Source organism: Poecilia reticulata, linkage group LG5, assembly GCF_000633615.1.
Source record: "Poecilia reticulata strain Guanapo linkage group LG5, Guppy_female_1.0+MT, whole genome shotgun sequence".
NCBI lineage: Eukaryota > Metazoa > Chordata > Actinopteri > Cyprinodontiformes > Poeciliidae > Poecilia > Poecilia reticulata.
This window is the reverse complement of record NC_024335.1, coordinates 21,932,849-21,953,297: the sequence shown is the minus strand read 5'-3', so window position 1 is coordinate 21,953,297 and position 20,449 is coordinate 21,932,849. Positions and strand designations below refer to the sequence as shown.

General features: G+C 39.6%; 4 protein-coding genes across 4 annotated transcripts in view; 2 read left to right on the top strand and 2 right to left on the bottom strand.

The window, feature by feature from the left end:
• Positions 1–198: 198 nt before the first annotated feature.
• On the bottom strand, positions 199–4,687 carry ccnd3 (cyclin D3). The gene is made up of 5 exons (XM_008409797.2): positions 4,232–4,687; positions 3,933–4,148; positions 2,288–2,450; positions 1,459–1,598; positions 199–498 (listed from the first exon to the last, which is right to left on the bottom strand). Exons 1-5 carry the CDS (start codon positions 4,454–4,456, stop codon positions 301–303), a joined length of 942 nt encoding a protein of 313 aa, XP_008408019.1. The 5' UTR covers positions 4,457–4,687; the 3' UTR covers positions 199–300.
• Positions 4,688–5,472: 785 nt separating this feature from the next.
• On the bottom strand, positions 5,473–12,756 carry bysl (bystin-like). Its single transcript, XM_008409798.2, has 7 exons — positions 12,336–12,756; positions 11,238–11,400; positions 10,981–11,119; positions 9,708–9,841; positions 9,446–9,606; positions 6,418–6,520; positions 5,473–6,261 (listed from the first exon to the last, which is right to left on the bottom strand). Exons 1-7 carry the CDS (start codon positions 12,607–12,609, stop codon positions 5,907–5,909), a joined length of 1,329 nt encoding a protein of 442 aa, XP_008408020.1. The 5' UTR covers positions 12,610–12,756; the 3' UTR covers positions 5,473–5,906.
• Positions 12,757–12,852: 96 nt separating this feature from the next.
• med20 (mediator complex subunit 20) lies at positions 12,853–15,209 on the top strand. Its single transcript, XM_008409799.2, has 4 exons — positions 12,853–13,011; positions 13,235–13,380; positions 14,449–14,702; positions 14,783–15,209. Exons 1-4 carry the CDS (start codon positions 12,998–13,000, stop codon positions 15,002–15,004), a joined length of 636 nt encoding a protein of 211 aa, XP_008408021.1. The 5' UTR covers positions 12,853–12,997; the 3' UTR covers positions 15,005–15,209.
• Positions 15,210–16,256: 1,047 nt separating this feature from the next.
• Positions 16,257–20,449, top strand: part of usp49 (ubiquitin specific peptidase 49) — a 17,159-nt gene continuing 12,966 nt past the window's right edge. The window contains exon 1 of the mRNA XM_008409800.2: positions 16,257–17,036. The gene's annotated coding sequence lies outside the window, so the exon portion shown is untranslated. The remainder of the gene's footprint in view (positions 17,037–20,449) is intronic.

The window sequence follows — 20,449 nt, the reverse complement described above, 5'->3', positions numbered from 1 at the left end:
AAGTGCAGCAACATCAGTTTCAACTTATCAGAGCAGCAGATGAGGTACAAAGAAACTCAAACACTACGGTAGAAAGTAAGCAAACATTGCTGTCAAGGTTGAAGTGCAGCTTAGCATCACAGACGATTTGCAAGCACAATCAGAATTATTAGAACAGATCTTTGTTTTAAATACAATATAAATTTGACAACAGGTTTTCATCATAATGAGGAAAATAACATTTAGAAATTGGGGTGTGGATATAATTTCGCTGCTTCCCAAATTTAGTCTTCTGGCTGCAGTTTAAATCATCTGAACAGTTCATGGTAGGGAGGAACTTTTGAGCTTGATTTCCTGAGATGGTGTAAGCGGTGTCAGGATTACATCCTGGATGTCTGCAGGAGTGCAGCTGATCTCTGAACTGTGTGCTTCTCTCCTGCCAACTCCCTCCTGGAAACAGGAGGGCAGACTGAGCTCCAGCACGCTTCCTAACAGCTCGCAGCAGCAGATGATGGCACCCTGTTCGGGGTCAAGAATCACAAACGGCTGGTTTCAAGGTGATGGGAGAGCTTAACATATGGAAATGCTCTGTTTAAGCATTCTTGGCAAAAAAGTAGATCAAGGTCAATAAGAAAATCATCAAACAGTTAATTTATTCCAGTAGTTTGAATCAAAGCGAGGCCTGATTCAATTCATTACACACAACAACACTGCTGAGAAAAATATATTTGTACCCTTGCAGATTTATTTATGTTTTGCTCTTTACTACACTTAAATGTTTCAGAACAGAAAGGAGAACAGGTATCCAAACCAACCTGGTTTAGGTTTCTTAAATCTAATGGTGAACAACTCTGGCAGCATTTACAGCCGCATGAAATACCAAGAAGTGTTTGGATAAGTGGCAAAGAGTTTTTCACATCGTTTTTGGAGAGTTGTTGTAATTAAGTCACGTTGTAGGGTTTTATAGCATGAATGACCTGCTTAAGGTCTTACCAAAGTACTTGAAGTTCAGGTTTTGACTAAGCCACTCAAACGCCTTCAGGAGCAAAGGTGGACATGTTGTGTTTTCTTCAAATTACCAAGTTTGTTTATGCTTAGGACCAGCTGATTCTCTAGCTCTGTCTAGTTGAGCTCAGCTTTCCAAACAGTGTAGCTAATCACAATGGTTTAACAGGGGAGGAAATAAAATTTTCACTTAAGGTGGTTTAAGCTTTTTGTCTAAGCAAATGGGGGAAAAAAATCATTTGAGCACTGCTTTTCAGATTTACTCAGATTGTCTGATGTTTAATTTTGTTTGAGTGGCTGAAACATTTAAGTGTGGCAAAAAAAAGAAAAAAAGAAGCAAAAACAGGGCTGTTTTTGCTTTTTTTCTTGAGGTTGATAAGGAAGTTTGGGGAGAAAAAAGCTCCAAAACATACTGTTGACCGGGCAAAGTCAAAGCGATTGCAGCAAATACTGGTTAAATATTATCCTCCTTACCAGATCAGCAGCCAACAGGCTGGCCAAAAACGTGATAACTGACTCTAAGCTGTGGCTGTCCACCATCTTTAGCTTCTGTATGGCAGTGCTCACGCAGGCACATGTAAGAGTAGAGGGCAGGAAGGACAAAAACCTGCAATCTGGAGACACAAAAAGGGGGTGAGTTACTAGAGATTTCATCATTGTAAGGATTTCTGAGCTGCTGAAGGCTACAGGGTAACACTGAGTCACACCCTGAAAGACAAATAGAGAGAGGAAATCCTTCCCCAAAGCCTGTCCACCTAATATCCTAATTGCTGCAGGCAGGACAAATCGTGAGACAAATCCATTCTGTGTTTACGTCACAACTTTTTGAATGTCGCAAAAAGTTGAGATCCGGGAATTATTTTTACTGAAAGTGCTGTAACGTTATAGTCTGTCTGAAAGAGAACCAACTGAAGGCATCCTTGTGACCTGCTGCCTCTGGCACCATCACGGAGAATCGTGGGAACTGAGCCAGCTGAATAGTCGGACTCAGGTCTTTCACGGTAGGACAATGCAGGATTACACAAACTCAGCTCCCTGCCTCCAAAACAAAGTGCTGACACATCGTGACCACAGCAATGGCTGTTGCCACTGCAACTGTTCGCTGCTTGTAAAGATGTTTGATTTCACAGGAGCAAAAAATGCTTGATTATATAAAAGTTATCAGCTATGCAGTCACTCAAAATGTAAAACAGACTCCTTTTATGACCAGATGAAATGTGTAACCAAGCTAATCAATCAGCTTTTGTTCCTCTTTGCTGGAGCCAACCACCTCATGTGTAGGTAACAATGTTATGCAACTCACCCATTGTTGCCACAGCGATGTAGGAGTGAACATGTCGGCGGATGTGCTGGAGGTGAGGGGCCTGGACGAAAGGGAGAGCGTGAAGAATGGACTCCAGGAAGTCAGAGGGGACCACAGAGGCCAGACACCAGTTTAACCTGGAAACCACCGCCACCTCCCACTGCTGCAACATACACATTCCTCTAAATCAACCTACCATCATAATCCCACTGCAAGGACATTCACATACATGAGGCCACAGGTTATTGGCCCCCATCACCCCACGCTGACACCAAGGAAGTCATGTATGCATGAATACCTTTAAATGATCAACAAGGGCTGCAAAAAAAGAAGCACATTTCTTGCATAGTTTAAAATGGATTCACAATTATTCTGACATTTCAGAATTATAACATTGTTGATGTCTTGTATCAATGTGAGCTACATTTTTAACATAAAGTTAGTACAACTAATGATTCATGTCGAGAATATTCTTAATGTTTGGGAATGTTCTTTATTATATACAAAGTAGTTTTCTGCACAGGGCTCCTGCAAGTTTTCCAGGTCAGATTCCCAAACTTTTCCAGACTCCCCAGTTCTTTGTAGGCCATTTTAGATACAAAGGTTCATTTTAGCGTATTTTTCTACCATTACCAGGCTGAAAGTGTTACCTGAATCTGAATAAATTGGTGGCACTTTAATTCAAATAACATGTTAACCAATGTACATTTTTGTACATTCCACCCAGATAATACAATAGATACATTATTTTATTTATTTATTTTTATCAAAAAGTCTAATTTTGTTGATTACGATTTATTTGAAAAAGCAACAAAAAGCATAAAACGTCCAAGAGGATGAATGTTTTTTTTACAGGAACTGCACTTGCCAAATCTGGCCTTCATGGAAATATATTACAGGAAGACTGCTGTTATTTTTATTAGATCAGTTCTGGAGACAAGTAAAAAGATAAATCTGAACCAAGTTGGCTCAAGAGATAGATTAACATGTTAATTTCTTCAAAATGTGACTATTCAGTAACTGGTCCTAGTTAAATCAAGTTCAATTCCAAGTGAATACTTTTGCAAAGGTTTGTATGCTAAAAAGAAAAAATATATTTTAGAAGCATGGATTTAAATGGGGTCTGCACAGTGGCGCAGTTGGTAGAGTTGTTGCCTTGCAGCAAGAAGGTTCTGGGTTCGATTCCCAGCCCCGGTCTTTCTGCATGGAGTTTGCATGTTCTCCCTGTGCATGCGTGGGTTTTCTCCGGGTACTCTGGTTTCCTCCCACAGTTCAAAAACATGACTGTCAGGTTAATTGGCTTCTCTAAATTGCCCCTAGGTGTGAGTGTGTGTGTGTGCATGGTTGTGTGTCCAGTGTGTCTCTGTGTTGCCCTGCGACAGACTGGCAACCTGTCCAGGGTGCACCCCGCCTCCTGCCCAGTACGCTAGCTGGAGATAGGCACCAGCAACCCTCCCAACCCCACTGAGGGACAAGGGTGCAAGAAGATGGATGGCTTTTATGTAACCTTTTTTGCACTACTGTTACTTATTTTTGACTCTTCACCTTTTGTGGATCCTGGAAAATACACATTTTCTCCAAAATATGAAGCAAAGTAAAAAAAAATTAAAATAAAAGGAAGAAAATAGAAAGATAACAAATTTACCAAAATATCTGAGACTGAGACAGAGTTGTCTGTGTAGATAGAAAGCTTGTCAGCTGTCAGGGGGACAGTTTCTCTCATTTTGGAGGCCAGGAACATGCAAGCCACCCCTAAAAGCTGCAGCTTGGACCTCTCGATAGGAAAACGGCTCAGGTAAGAGTCCATATAGTGCACCGCCTGCGGAAACACCTCCTCTTCACACAGCTGCTCCTCACACACCTAAGAAAACGGTGGCTTTTGTGATTATTACACAAAAAAATACTGGATGTATTTCATGAAAATTAAGACAAAATTTGACATGCCTTTAACATCCACACGGTGACAATCCTCCTCATGTGCGGCTGGATGTCCTTCTGAACTTTCCCGAAGAAGCAGGAGGACACCCGGCAGGTCTCCTCCAGGGCCCGCAGGTTGTCCAGGACCCTGAGGTCGCCGACAACAGGGAGGTCTTTACCCGCTCTGAGAACCACACCCTGCGCTGATTCATGGATAGTTTTTGCTCCCGAGTCATATCTGAATCTTTCCATCTTTCTCTAAACGCTTTTGAATAACAAACGTAGCATCCAGCTGCCCGTAAAGACGTTAGCTAACTTCAAAAACTTCTTTTTTTGGGGCTAGCATTAGCTGCTTTGCTAAGTGTGCTGTTACCATGGCGACAAGAGCTAAACGGTCTCCGGCATACAGATTTCTTCCGTTTCTTACGGAAAAGAATATAAACCACTGAAAATGAGTCATTTTTAATATTGGAAAACAGTCAAAATTCTGAGATTAAATTAAGAACTCTGACCTTTATTCTCAGATTTTTGTTTTTCAGTGGCCCTACTACTCTTCCATTTTTTTTTTGCTCCGCTCGCTGCTCAGATTATTAAATCTTATCAACTTGAGTAAATAATAATAATAATAATAATAATAATAATAATAATAATAAAATAATCTCTCAAAGATACTTATTTCTTACAGGAAAATGGTCAACATTCTGAGCTTTAGTCCAGACACACTTGGGTTATGTAGCAAAATGACAGGTATTTCAAACACCTGAAGGCAGTTGTGGAATCACAGCCAATTATTAGATCTAGAGACAAAATTTGCATGTACCTTTGTGTGTACTTTTTCCACATAGGCCAGTTTAGTTTTGATAGCTCTTTGTTTTTGAGTTTTATTCACTTGGGTTGCCGTCGTCACGTTTTAACATTTGAAATGTTGATATTTTTCACTGTAGAAAAAGAAAAAAAATGACAAAATCTTTACAGGCACCTGAGAAATCCCATATAGAAGGAAACTGGGAACAAATCATTCGAAAGTATGGGGCTACAGAAAGAAACCTAAAGACTGAAATGTTTCCTGGCCTTAGCCAACACAGAAAAAACAGGGAAAAATTGTGTTATGAAAACTCCTGTTTAAAGTTTTAGCAATAAAAAATAGTCGACTGAAATTACCATTATCTAGGAAGGTTATTAATTTTTTGATAAAGGAGATGTGTTTAACAGCAACCATTATCAGAGGTTCTGTTTGACATCATACAAAGGTTTTCATGCAAAAGAAGTCTGTGCCGTTTCTTCATTGTGACAAACTTAATGATTACAAGCTAAAGATTAGATGTTCCTGGAGTGACTGAAATAAATAGAAACTTTAATTATTGAATCATTCCAAGACTTTAATAATGGATAGACTTAACCAGTTTGAGCTTGTGTGGCTTGTTAATAAATAAAAATCAATGACCATATCTATATCATTCATTAGATTTTTAATCCATATTGCTAGTTTATCCAACTCTGAATTCCCACAGCTTCTTTATTCTCAAGCTCAGATTTGTGTTACGAAATAACATCTTACATCACCACTAATAAGCATGTTTTATCTGCGATAACAAGACACAGCATGACCAGATTTCACCAAGGTCTTGTTATTTTAAAATTTCCAACATGAAGGCAGCCAAAAGTCTTTTTAAGCTGAGGGAACATGAAAAAGCAGACTATGTCAGTCCATTTCAACTATAGCAGGGAGTCCAACTTCAACATCTCTTGACTCTGAGTTCTGCAGCTCTCTGCGAATCTCTGCTGAAATCTGAGGGTGTGTTTGGATCCGGAGGAGCTCCAGCAGCGCTTCCTTCTGCTCAGCGGCCAGGTCGGCTTTGTAGCGCTGGGCCAGGGTCAAGAGGCTCTGGTGCCACAGCACAGGAAGAACACGTTTCTCACTGCGGAAAGACAGGAAGTGGGCCACCAAGGCATCTAGGACACGGAAAGGCAGGGCGTACTTCTTGTCTAGCAGGAGACGCAGGAAAATGCTGTTGGCACCGTTGTACTCCATCTCTGCCAATTTAAGCATTGCCGCGCTGAAAGACGAGAACCATTAAACCAGTTATGCAACACTGACCTTGCATTGACTTACACGGATCACACGCTAAAACGGTTTTTGGAGACAGTGGGTCTGATGTGCGACACAATGAGGCGGTGAGTAGCGGCGTGTGGATGTGAGGAAGACGCCTTACCTGGAGTGCAGCACCGGGATGGAGCATTTAGTTAGTATGCTTCCAATGATGATGGCTTCCCTCAGCGTGCACGTCCCAGACTCGCATAACGGAATCAGTATACCTGCGTTCCAACAAAGGCACAAAATATTACATCAGTGCTCCAACGGAAAACAGAAAACAACTTAAAGCAGTAGAATGCAAAGCAGGTGGAACAAAAATAACTTAAGATTAGGGCTGCTACTAACAATTATTTCAGTCATCAATTAATTGCACAAAGAAGTTGCCGCATTCGATATTTTACAGACACATGAGCTTTTTTATGTACAACACTAGAAATGCATCAACAAATGCTAATATTCAATCTCAATTCCAACGTCACATAAGAAAATAAATATTTTATTGCCTAAAATTTTATAACATAGCATTCCTTTGGTAAGGTAAGGCAATTTGATTTATATAGCACATTCTCAGCAACAAGGCAATTCAAAGTGCTTTACATAAATTAGAGGAGATGCAGACAAAATAACAAAATTTTAAAAAAAGAACTCCACAATTTATACACTAATAGGAGTTTCTCTGGATAAACTAATAGATAAACTAAAAGGTTGCACTTGCAAAGCTGGCTGTATTTAAAGCTTTTAATACTAAAGCATGGACAAATATAAAAAGAACTTATGAGGGTAAATATTTAATTTTATGCTCATTTTACCTTCACAAAGAGAGACTAAGTGGATGATTAGTTCATTTTTTAACATTTTTTTAATCACAAGACGTCATGTAATTATTGGTAGTCATACATTTTATTAATTTGAGGCCAACACCGCCACCTGGTGGTAATGACTCTCATAGTTTTTGTTGTTTTATTTATAGTTTATTTCCCTCCCTCTATTATTTAGGACATGGATTGTTTTTGCGTAATCGTCCCTTTCAAAGTGGAGCAACTTGCTGACACAAGAACCAACAGGATTAAAAGAAGATGAACTGTTCAACAGAGACACGAGTTCTGTTCTGACCCAGTTTAGTTGGACTGCGAAGCTCGTTATGCAGCAACAAGCAGCGGTGTCGTTTACTCAATAGGCAGCTGCTAATCCTCTCCCAGCGTCCCCCAGAATAAAATGTATAAATCTAGCACTAAATTTAGAAATGTGTCAGATCCCAGGGAGGGTGATATTTCTGCTCTGCGACAAGCTGTCAAATCCTTTCATTCATTTAATTCACCCACTTTGTTTCTGCAAAAGGACATAAAAAACTGGATCTTGGCCCGGCCTGCAGTGAACATGAAACGAGGACCTACATAGCGATTACTGTTTACCAAGCAAATTAGAGAACAGATGGACTCTGTTCAGGAGCTTCAGCTTCAGGATGCAGTGCACTGGCTGTTTTAGGAGAAGTTCAGATTGTTGCCCTGTTGTTAACAAGTACGGCAGCAGCTCCTCTTTCACTGTAATCAGCCCTGTCTATGTCACGTTTACCCTGAAGGACTGCTGAGGGCCACACAAGTCCAAACTTGTGCTGCTGAATCACAAGTTTGCTCCCTACTTTGTGGTAGGGAGCAATATCCGGCTGAAAAACGCCACAGCCAACAGGGATTAAATAAAACAGTGTTATTTATGTAGATGCTACGTGTTGAAGTAACATCCATGTGGGTGGGTGGGCTCCAGGTTTCTCAAGAGAACCTTGCTCCAGGGTCTAACTGCCTCTGTTTACTTATCTTCTTCCCCGAAGCGCCTCCAGGTGTCATGATTTACCCAAACACACACCCCGCCGTCAGAGGAATAAAAAACACGTGAGGAATCAGGTCAGGCCACCTTTGTTCATCGTGCCGTGGTCCAGTTCTGAAGTTCACTTGCCCATTCTTTGTTTTCTTGGTCAGGGGCAGGAGCCCCCTGACTGATCCGCAGCACCGTGCACTACAGGCTGCGATGCCCTGCAGGCTTTGACGTCTATCTAAGTGGGTCAGACTTCTCCTCCCAGGTCCATTAGTGAGCGTTGACTGCATGACCTTGTCGCCGCATTACCAAAGTCACAGCAGCTCAACAAAAGCACCAAAAGTTATTTTAATTAGGGCTGCATCTAACCATCGATTTAGTTATCGATTAGTCTGACGATTAATCAGAAAAAATAATTGGCAATTCTGCAGATTTTTCATGTAGCAACTTTATCCTTTTTTAAAAAAATATTAGAAATACATTAAAAGATGCAAATAAATAATTCAGTTTATTTTTTCAGTAAGAAAATAAAAAACGTTATTGCCTGAAATGCAATAACAACATTCCTTCAGTGCACACTTGATCATTTGTAGCATCTAAAAGAATACCTCTAACATCAACATGTGAAACGCTCAGTCCTTTCTACTTGATTTAAGACCAACACCATGTAGGCCTGATCTGTTGATTATGTTTTGACTGACAAATTAATAACTGGATACCAAAAGGTGTTGAGCAGGAGATTATTTTTTTTACAGCATTTGAATGCTGATGAAGCTAAAACGATGTCACTTCTGCGTGGAACATATTTACAGACAAAGTATTTTTTTTATGTCTTAAATGTGAAATGCATACATATTTGTACAGTTTTGTTTTAATTACTACACTGAATGTGTTGTTCCTTCAGCAAACACAGTCCAAAGGTGTGACTGTTGGGTTCATTTGTCTCTAATTTGTCCTTCAGCGTGTGTGTCCCTGTGTTGGACTGGCATCCTGTCCAGGGTATACTCCGCCTCTCGCCCAGTGACCGCTGGAGATAAGTAGGTACTACGGATGGATGAATGTCCACAGCTCCACTTTGCTCTACCTTCTAATTCATAAACTGATTTTTAAGAACCGACTTGGTGTTAAGGCCACTCTGTGAGCCAACCTGTCAGCTCTATGCATGCATTAATGCTGCAGCAGCGAGCAGTTCACCACCACGCTTCTCCTAAGCCTTTCTGCATCTCCTGTGCAGTCACATGCTGTTCTGATTTACTTTAGGCCAGCCAGACATGCAGATTTCGTTATGTTGTAAGACCTTCCATTTAGTCGTTAGCAAAGTCAGGATAGAGTCCCACCTTTAAACCACGCTCCTGGTTTGAACAGGGCCTTTTTCAGGGCGCTGTAGAGATGAAAGTTGAGTCGCTTGTACTCTGCGATGTCGTCCCGGACTCTCGGCAGCAGCACCAGGTTGTAAAATCTCTGAGCCATTCGCTCTTTGAGATTGGAGGAAAATATTCTGAAACAACAAAGCGTTATTTTACCATTTTAAATCATCTACCTCGGTTACCTCCACACTACTGAACTTTAACTGAAAATCAAAGAAGTCAGATGAACCACCTGGTTGCTTGGTACATGGCAGCCGCAGTCCAGGACTCCGGATCGGTCAAATACAGAACCTGCTCCCAGTTTGAGAGCGCTGGTATTATTTTAAAAGCCTTTGGCAGCTTACCGCTGCGATACCTTGACAAAACCTGTCAGAGAAGAGAAAAAAAAACTACGAATTCAGTTTCAATTGTTTCTACATTTAACTCACATTTCTAAATAAAACAAACCTGCAACAGCCAAATCCAACTGAGAAGAATTTGAATTTACACGGGTTTGTAGCAGGACTGAACCATTCCAGGGAAACATATGATAACGTTAATGAATGTTGCCATGACAATGTAACTAGTGATGAGTAAATACTTAATAAAACCGTGTTGATGTTGTTCTACTCAGAGCACTTGTTGTCTACCCAGATACTGTAAAAATGTAGCTTAACACCAACAAGATGGTTTTATTGTAAACGTTGCTCATGGCTGCAGCTGCTTTTTTAGCAATAAAACAACTTAGTTTCAGGTTCTCAATCACCTTGGCAGAACATCTAAATCTCCACATCAGCACATTCAAGATGATTATATTATCTTCAGTCCAAGCTATTCTTTATAATATTGATATTGCTTCATGTTGCTTTGATAATAAATTTGTGGAATATTGTGCAGCTCTCTCATTACTAGTTTGTTTTTGCACATTTCCATTTAAGCCAACATCTTTCTGCCAGAGTATATTTAATGTAGAGTACAGGAACTACGACGGTTCGAGTGGTGGAGGCTGAACAGTATCATCAGGCAGAAACCAGAGCATCCAACAGTCAAAACTTTGCTTATTTATTAGACCATTTTAATAGCAGTGGATGGAGTTTTGACAAGGCTGGATGGTCATGTTATATAAACATCTGCAGCATGGGACAAGCAGATGTTATGACAAATCGTCCATCGAGACATTTGTTGTGAATTGGTTCTATATAACTAAACTGAATTTAATTGAACTGGATGGGATGGTACGGGGTTTTGAGTAAAAGTCATACATGTGATCCTATTGACTGTGGATATAAAGAAAATGCAATAAGTGTGGAAACCAAAATATGAATAGTTTGTGCTTAATAATTTTGCCCTAATTAAAAAATATTCTGTATCAACCACCTGTGCTGGTGGACAAACTTTATGTCGTTGTTGTACTGCAGTCAGGGACCGAACAAAATCAGTCCAGGGGACACAAAAGGTCCCCTGGCTGCACTTTGGTCACCCGGGCCCTCACCCAGTGGGTTTAGAAGAAATGCAGGTGAACTCACCTTACTCACACCTTTGTACACCTCTATGATTCTGGGGTCCAGCTCGGGCATCGGGTGACCGGACACCTCAGACATCACTGTTCCAACCTCAGTCTGCTTCTCTGTGATCTTTTCCATGATGATGTCCGCCAAGGTTCTCCTGCAACCATCGTAAAAACAAGACCAGCTTAGAACCGGAAGACAGGCATAACTTCACATATAATCTACGATAATCCCCACGGTTAGATTCAAAATGAATTCAGGTGGTTGCTTCTTACCTCACTGGAGGGTTCTTATTCATGAACATCTCAATGGCCTTTTCATCGTCGGCGTCCACAACAACTTCAGAGTCGCCTTCCGCATCGGCATCGGCATCACCAGCACCTGCGTGTCCCAGTGCAGGCCACTCCTCATCTGAGTCCGCATCCTGAGAGTCGGGGCCTTTAATGGGATTACATGGAAATAAATAAACATTTAGGTCATCACAGTGAGCTCAGATCACACTGCCCGCTTGTTTTTCCATTTCAATATTCCACACTTTCTAAATTCTTCCAGCAGTTAAAACAGCAGTCTGGACATTAGGGTACCAAGTATTTACCTAGTTAAGTTTTATTATCAGGACGTCATAAAACAACATGACATGAAAGATGACCTTTGATTTGGAGGGCTCCATTTCAAAATCTATAACTTTAAATTCATCAAGTGTCAACTTGATATTCTGACATAAAACACTACTTTGGAACATCTTTGTTTATTTGTAAAAAATAAAATCTAAGATAAAAAGAGAGCCTTCCAAGAAGTGTACCTTTAAACAGTTTTTATTCACCTTTAACTTTGATCTGATTAAAGGGGGGTGAACAGATTTTGTTTCCTTACCACTTCACAGTTCCACACAACTTTGTGTTTTTCTGTCACATAAATAGACTGAACCTCATGTTTGTAATCTGATCAAATGTGATAAAAGTTAAGTGTGTATGGATAAATTTGAAAGGCAGTATAAAATACAGCAGATCAGCCTTTATGGTGAATTGAGGACATAGATAAATCAACCGAGTTGACAAAAACATGTTAAACACGCAGAATGAAGGGTACTTGAGCTGGTTTTCTTAGAAGATGAGTTAAAAATATCACTGAACACAAAATAGGTGCTTAATATTTCACTAAGTATACAGTTTCCAGTTCAAAGTGTAAACTAAATTTGTCCATAAAAAAATTCAACTGTAGAGTACAGAGACATTTTACAAAAACTAAACAAATTACAACTATGATTAACTCTTCATTCAGTAAAACCGGCTTATTATTTTTTTAAGCTGTTTAAGTTTTTAAAGAAGAGCCAGCCAGCCATTAAAATAAAACTTAAACCTCTCCAAACTTACCGAGAACAGTGACTGGTGTCTTTTTCTTCTCCGGGGCCAGTCCATATTCAGTCTGCAGCTCTTCCTGTTGAATCCGGGCCTGCTCTAAGATCTTCCTCGACAATCGATCATCTACGTACTGATCGTCGTTTTCTGAGCGGACGTCTCGCCCCTTCACCCGGCCTCGGGCTCGGATCGTGTCCGCCTGCAGGATCTGGTCGGCCAGCGCCACCGCCTCGGTCGCCCCGCCGCCGCTCTTCTCTCCACCTCCTTTGGATCTCTTTACTTTGGGCATCACTGCTCCGTAGCTCAGGCTGACACAATAATATAAGTGTTTTATGTTAGCATTGGTAACTAAAAGTATAAGCACACGTCTGGCAAACAGTGTAAACAGTCTGTTGTTCAACACGTGTGGAAGTCGACCTCAAAGGAAGTGACGTAAATCACGACGTACAACATCCAGTTTAGCAAAAGCAATTTAAAAAAACGTATCGAATAATTACTATAATACAAGAATGCCCACTTAGTTTATCTGATGTAATTAACATATATATTATTGTTTAAATAACAAAAAAAGAAAAAAGCAGCCCTTCTTTTAGCTACATAGTAATTATTGGATTGTTCATGACCCGGAAGTACTCAAAGCGAAACGACAAGGCAGGAGGAGAGAACGAAAAATATCAATGGGAGTAACTTGGTGAGTTCACAGTTGATGGTAATACTTATATTTATTCTTTATATGCTTTAATCTGTGATTTCGCACATTTATTATCATTTATTATATCTGTTTTGTTGTTTCGCTTTTGTGAATCAACACTAGATAAATAATATGGGATGTCTGGTAACAGAACTAGACCCTGCCTGGCATCCCACTACTTCCCCGTAAACATTCTCTGACTGTGGTGTTGTATTTACTGCAGTGTGTGTCCGGTTCCTGTGGCGGAGGGAAAGAGTGTGCAGCAGACAGTGGACATCCTGCATAAGAAACTGGAGCAGCTGGGTGCTGTGAAGCAGGGCAGCTTCTGTGTGGACTGTGAGACTTATCAGTCTACAGGAAATCCAGGCGGTAAAGTTCAGCAATCTACCTCACCTTTGTTACGGAAAGGTTTATGCTTTGTGTCGTCGTCCATTTGAAGAACCCATTTGTTCCAAAGCTTTCACTTCCTGGTATCTTGAGATGTTGCTCCGATATTCCTGCGTTTTGTTCGTTCCTCATGATTCAATGTATTTTAAGTGCACCAGTCCCTCCTGCCGCAAACACCCAAATAAGATGACGTTGCCACTTTCACACTTCACAGTTGAGATGGTATTCTCAACCCCTTTTTCCTCCTAAGGTGACAAAACTCACATTTTTATGATTTCAGACCACAAATTAATGTCTTTGAGTGTACTGAACTGTAATATGTGGTACAAGATTTGATTCATTGTGTATATTGACACTCCAGGCTTCCCCTTGCTGTTTATATGAAATCATTCATCTTTATGGACTCTGTTATAAGAACAATGAAGGAAACAGTTTGGCACTTCTAATAGTGGCATATTAAATTACAACGGAGAAAAGAATATGAAAATGCATACAAAATACAATTCAAGTTACAACAGCAAATATATGTTTAAAGTGCAGTCCAAAGCCTATTGTTGATCTTTACTGCTTGTGGGTGAACTTTATATTTGCATATAATTGTCTGAACAGAAGAACATGAAACTTTCAAGCCTCTTGAAATTGTCCCCAACAATAATTTTCCATGATGTCACCTTTAAGTCAGGTGGGAAAAATCAGTAGAAAAATATCTAACATGCTGGGCAGTGGGCATTGAAGAGCAGGATTGAAAAACACTGGCATAAATATATGAGTTTTTATTGTATAGGTAAACTTCGGCATAATGTGATATGTTTTAAGATATTTTAGCCTACTTCATTTTGTTAGTCAAGTTAAGTTCAAATGAATGGCACTAGTTTTTTCATTTAAGTTGAAGTTAATTTGAATAGCTCTTTTTCAGATTACAATACTCAATAGTGCTTTGACTTAATCTTAAAATGTAAAAACCTACAATTCTCACCAAAGTGACTCTGTTGCTTTACTTTGCAAAACTTTCTGCATTTCTATAAAGTCAGTGTTGCCTTCCTGTTGCAGGTCAGCCCTCCAAACTCTTATATGTGATGCACAACTCTGAGGTTCCCCTGAGCTGCATGGCTCTGTTTGAGGGAGGACCCTGCCTGACAGCAGACGCAAACTTTGACGTCCTCATGGTGAAGCTGAAAAGTCATTTCCAGAACGCCAAGGGACACAAAGTGGAGTGCCGTGGCTCGAGATATCGCTACTGTGACTTCTTGATCAAAGTCGGCGCTGTCACAATGAGCTCCAGCGCCAGGGGGATATCTGTGGAGGTGCGGCCACGGTTTGATATTAGAAGCAAGAGAAGAGCTTCTCAGTCTGTCAGTTTTAACTGTGGGTTTGTTTCTGACAGGTAGAATATTGTCCCTGTGTGGTACCAGGGGATTGCTGGAACCTCATGAGGGAGTTCATGCAGTCCTTTCTAGGCAACAACGTTCCAGAACTTCCAACCGTGTTTGCTGCCAAACCTGAGGGTCTCTTCGCTCCAGCGGACTGTGTTGACACCATGACTCAGTACCTGGAGCTGTTCAACAAACTTCGTAAATTACAGATCCCTGCAAGCAATGTGCGTTGAGTCTGCAACATAGTTTTTTTTTTATTTTTTTTATTACTGTGTTCATATGTTTGTTCTAGTCCCATGGATCAGTCTGACAGCATAAGAGTTGTTGCAAGCCTGCTGTTCATTTAGCTGTAGCTACAACTGTGCATTAATCTCCCTAACTTGTTGAAAACCTTTTTGTAATAAAATAAAATAAAAAAACGCTTAATATTAAAAAGTATCTAGAGTCTATGTTTTTACTTTTATGCTCATTTTTCAACATCCTGATGAAAGATGAGTGTATTAAATACTAATATACAAGCAAGGTTCTTCATAATATGATAGAAAAAGTCTTTATATTTTTATACAAGCGATATAAATAATTTGGGTGTTTTTTTTTTTAGATTACTATAACGAAGCAGAGACAATATTAATATAATGAAACTTCAAAAACCTTAATGGTTGGTCACGTTTGAGCGATCTAGAAAGACTGAAACTGATCATCTTTTTACAATAATCAACCATTTCATAGACCTTTCAGGTACAAATATAATAAATTAGGGGTAATTGTAGGTTAAAAAATAGATGGATAGATGGTAAAGTACTTTAAGTAAAGATCTATGACAGTATTATATTTTTTACAAATGTAGTTTTGATTAAAACATTGTTTTCTATTATTTAATTTCAACATAAACAATGACAGAATTCAAAAGAACGAATATCCCTTGTCATTCAGTAGGGAAATTTAGGTTTACCAGCAGCAAGTTGAAGGTAAAAGAAATGAGAACAAGAGACTGTTCAGTGAAGGCAAATTTACAACACAAGAAAAATAATGTGCAGTAATTAAAACTGCACATTAAAAGAAATGTGTAACTGAGTAGTTCAACATGTGCATGCAGTGGTGGCATCTGTGGTTTTGTACAGTTAAGTAAATAAGCTGCTTAAAATTATTTGAAACTGGAACAAAAATAGGATGGACTTTCTTAAATTTCCCCAGAGGGACAGAATATTTTAGTAATTCAAATCTGTTTGCTGTGATTGTGTACACCACCCTTGCACAAGTATTTATACCACTGTTATCTGTTCTTATTCTTTATGTTAGTCTAAAAGTAAAATTTATTCTCCAATAATTTATTATTGGTGTTTCATTCCATAGATCAAAATAAACCAATACACAATTGTGTAAACGAAGGAGAAGAATAGTTTGCAATTTCTTTATTACCTTTGCACATCTAGAGACAAAAATTCTCAGTTTTTCTTTAGAAACTAGCTCCTCTTCAGTCAGCATTAACAGAGACAGAACAAGTTTAAATCTCTTATTAATGCTCTTATTTCCCATCTGGTCGGTTTCGATGCACAATACTCTGTCTTTCTAAATTTGTAATTATGCCATACTCTTTGACCATCGCTTTAAAATGTTCAAACTTTGTATTTTATAACCTAAGACCTGTATAGTTAACCTGTAAAGCAGCTTTATTTATACTAAGATTAAATTATAGCGTGACAAAAACTGAAAAATAAGAGCATGAATGCTTCTGTAAAAGGCAGTCTGTGGGATAAACTACTGATCGTCTAAAGTAGTTACTGTTCTTGTGAGAACAGGAAACTTTTCTTGCTGCAGGCAGCAGCTTTTGTACTGGTGTCACTTTTTGTGTCAACTTCCAACTACAATCACTCGCAGTGGGCTTTGGGAGAAATCACCTCCAGCGCAGATTAAAATCTACATTACCACTCTCCTCTTTCTGCATTTTATTAGCTTAATTTCAACCATCTGACACCCGGACCACACGGTTTATTATGAGGGGAACCGGAGTCAGGTAGCCGTTCTTTTCGCCCGAGCTTCGGGTTATTGTTCCATGTGGCCTCGGTGGGTGGACGGAAGGACGGCCCATCCTGCCGCCTGTTGTTCAGCTGCTGGGCCAATAAGATCCCGGCTACCGCTCAGTCCCGGTCCAATGAGAGCAGCTGGGTCCGGGCTCGTTTAGAGAGTTGGGTTGTTCAATCTGTGAGGAGGACAACAATCCGCCGCAGCTCTCAGAGTGAACCGGATGGATGGATGCTGACGATGGTAACCTTACTTTGCTTTTTTTCCCTAAATAAAAGGTGATGCAAATGTAGTAAAAAACAAAAAAACCAACAAAAAAAAAAAAAAAAACGAGTGCAACCGAGGCCCGGCGTCCATCTCTATAGGCGGCTCTACGCGGAGAATGTCACCGGGGAGTTTTTAAACGGTTCGCTCGGGGAGCTTAGCCGTTAGTTAACGTTAGCGAACAACAACAACCGTTAGGTTAACTTCAATTGTCCTCGCTTAAAAAACGCGTTAGCAGCCGAGCTAATGCTACTTCTTATTTAGCAACTGGAGTGGTCACCACTTTAAATACTGCAAGTATAACAAAGTGGGCTCCAGGTAAAACACAGCAAAGGGGGTTTATAGCAGGAGCTAAAGCCCTGTGCAGAGCCGCTGCAGCTAGCTGCTAGCGGCGTTAGCTAACTTACTGCTGGCTGGGCTCACAGCAACAAAGTTGTTGGAGGTTCCTGGAGAGTGGCTCTCCGACTGTTCTTTGTTCTGGCTCAACATGGAGATGGTGAGCTAGAGGCTAGCATGGCTTGAGGAGAAAGCTCCCCTCCCCTTGAACCGGACAGCAGATAAAAACACACATAGACGCAGCGGAGATGTAGTGATGTTAAATATCAGGGTTAATGCGATTGTAACGTGAACATGCACGCGGCAGCAGCACAACATAACACGGCTTGTGTGCAACCAAGAAGGGACCAGTTGCCCTGACCCAGAGAGATCATGGTTTCTCTTCAGGGAAATTTTTCAGCGTTAAGCAGTGAATGAGTTGCACAAAGAGGAAAAACTGGTTTAGATCAGAACACCACAAAGGATTAACCATGCTATTTTAACACACGTACCCTTTTTGTATATTTTAAGGAAGTGGTGGTAGAAATAATTCTAATCCTTATTTAAAGTACTTGTTAAAATACACCATGAAACTTTGTCAAAAGAATTTACAATTTAACACATGCTGAAAGTTTGTTGATTAGAAAGACCAGCTCAATAAAATGTGGGATAAACGCCATGTTTGTGTGGGACACGTTAAAAAGTCTCCCCTCTAACGTTTTTTTTCTGTCATAACTAAGTATTTCAGATTGCCAAACAAATTTGTCAAACATAAGTAAAAACAAAAATAAACTATTAAGTCACTAAACCGATGTGGTCCTTTGTGAACAATTTCCGTCTTTGTTAAATTAGAAATTAGCTGTGATTAATTGTATCTGTTGGTTTTAATTTCTGCAGTCAGGCCACTCGAGGATGATTTTTGCCAGAGCTGTGCAACCAAGACATTAAACGAAACATGAAGTTGGTGCACACACAAAAGAAAAATCTCAAACAAGCCCTATCAAAAAAATAAAATAAAACAAATCAAGAGCAGATGAGAATAAAGCGTACTGACATTTATCAGTCTGGAAATAGTTACAGAGCCATTACTAAGTCTTTTCGAGTCAAGTAAAGCCCAGTGAGAGCAAATGGAGAAAACATTTAGAAATGTTCCCAGAAGAGGATGGGCTACCAAAATTACCCTCCAATATGGCCGAGTTTAAACAATTCTGCAAAGACAAGTGGGGCAATATTCTTCAACAGTGACGTAAAATACTGTGTGGTCGTTATTGCCAAAGGTGGTATATCTATGTCTTGCATTTAAGGGGCAATTACTTTTTCACACATGGCCAGATTAAGTTGGAAAACTTTTCCCTTAAATGTAATGGTATTTTTTATTTACTAGGGTTGCCATTGTCTCATAAAAATATGTTTAAACAGGATCGTTAAGCATGAAAATAAAATCAGAGGAAATCTGTGAAGAGTTTATTACTTTTTCAGTGGACTGTGTCCTAAAAGGTAGTCAAATCTTTGATATCTAACTCAAAATATTAACACAGTAAATATGCACATTATAAAACAAATTTTTTGGGATAAAAAATATGTTGTTTTTCTACTACTCCCACTGTTAAAATTACACTATTTATTCTTGAGTTCCTCTTCATATAAAGTCAGTTGATATCTTCATTAAAAACAAAAATCACAATTGTAAAAGCCAATTTTTAAAGCTTTTATACAGGAGCCAAAGTTTGATCTCGGTTCATAATGAAACGAAGCTAACAGTCAGAGCTTGAAAACAATAAGGAATTGCAAAAAATTATTTAAAATAATCATGTATTGTATGTCCTGCTAGATTTCATTCACAATCTTGTTAATAGTTAAATAAATGAATACAAGGTAACCCTCCTTGTTAAAATAAATCTGTTATGATGCGTTTAGTGACTATTTTCTTCAGGAATTGGAAAAAGCCTTCATTAAAATTCTTCATGTGAAACACTGCAAATGCCTTATTTGTAGAGGTGTGCCGATCGATCGGCCACCGATCATAATCGGCCGATTTCCATGAAAAAGTGTATGATCGCCGATCACGGMTCTTGTTGCCGATCACACAAACCGATCACCTGCATCTCATTTTGCAGCCTGCCTGTGCAGCTGGTCTCTTTCCTTCACACTGCGCAAACGCGCAGCAACAAATCCTAAGCGATGAGGAACTATAACGCACTGGGGGGAAGTTTGCGCGTTATGGCGGAAAATTGAAGCACGTGGGGTGAAGCACGTCAAAATGCATCAACACGACGAATCTAATATGGCATAAAAACAATGCCATACTTGAGTTTGGCTACATCGAGGCTCACTGCAGTAAAAAAGACATATGGAGGATCAGATAGCAGGTAAAGCGGCGCACAGCTACAAACACTCACCCGGATTAGCATGACGGTGAGAAAGCTAAACAAATAACCCACAAAATTATTTAAGTATTCGAGCTGCGATGTAAGACGCTGGTTCTGCTCTCACTGTTGAACCGCTGCTACGCGCTACAGGTAGTAATATTTCACAGACTGAGCGCCGCTTTTGCTCCACCTGGTAGTGACTCTCACACCGAACCTTTGCTTAAAGCTGCAGCATCTAACTTAAAAAAACATTTTACATACGTATTAAAACTTTCGCTATCCTAACATGAGACAGATAATCTCTGAAAGAATAATCGATCTCCTCTCTTTTCTGCATAATTACTCCGCTCAGTCAGAAACAGCCACTCAGAACTAGCAGTAATCAGCTAGCCGCCATGCTAACAAGAAGTTTTCATTCAGTAACTCAGGATTGTTTATTGCAATGGAACCTTTATTTGCCTTTGAATGTTAAGTTTTATACTTGAATTTTTTTGGCAATGTTGAGAGGTTTTATTTTGGCTCTTTGTATTATTTAGCCTCTTCAGAGCCTTCATATGTTATCAGTCTGTTAAAGATAGTATTACTGATAGCAGTACAATTTGCACAATGCCTGTTTTGTTTAGTTTTCTTCTTGGAAAAAGTTATTAAAAACAAGTTTTTGTCTAAATTAAGGTGAATTTATGGTTCCTTTTTCCATATAATGTAACC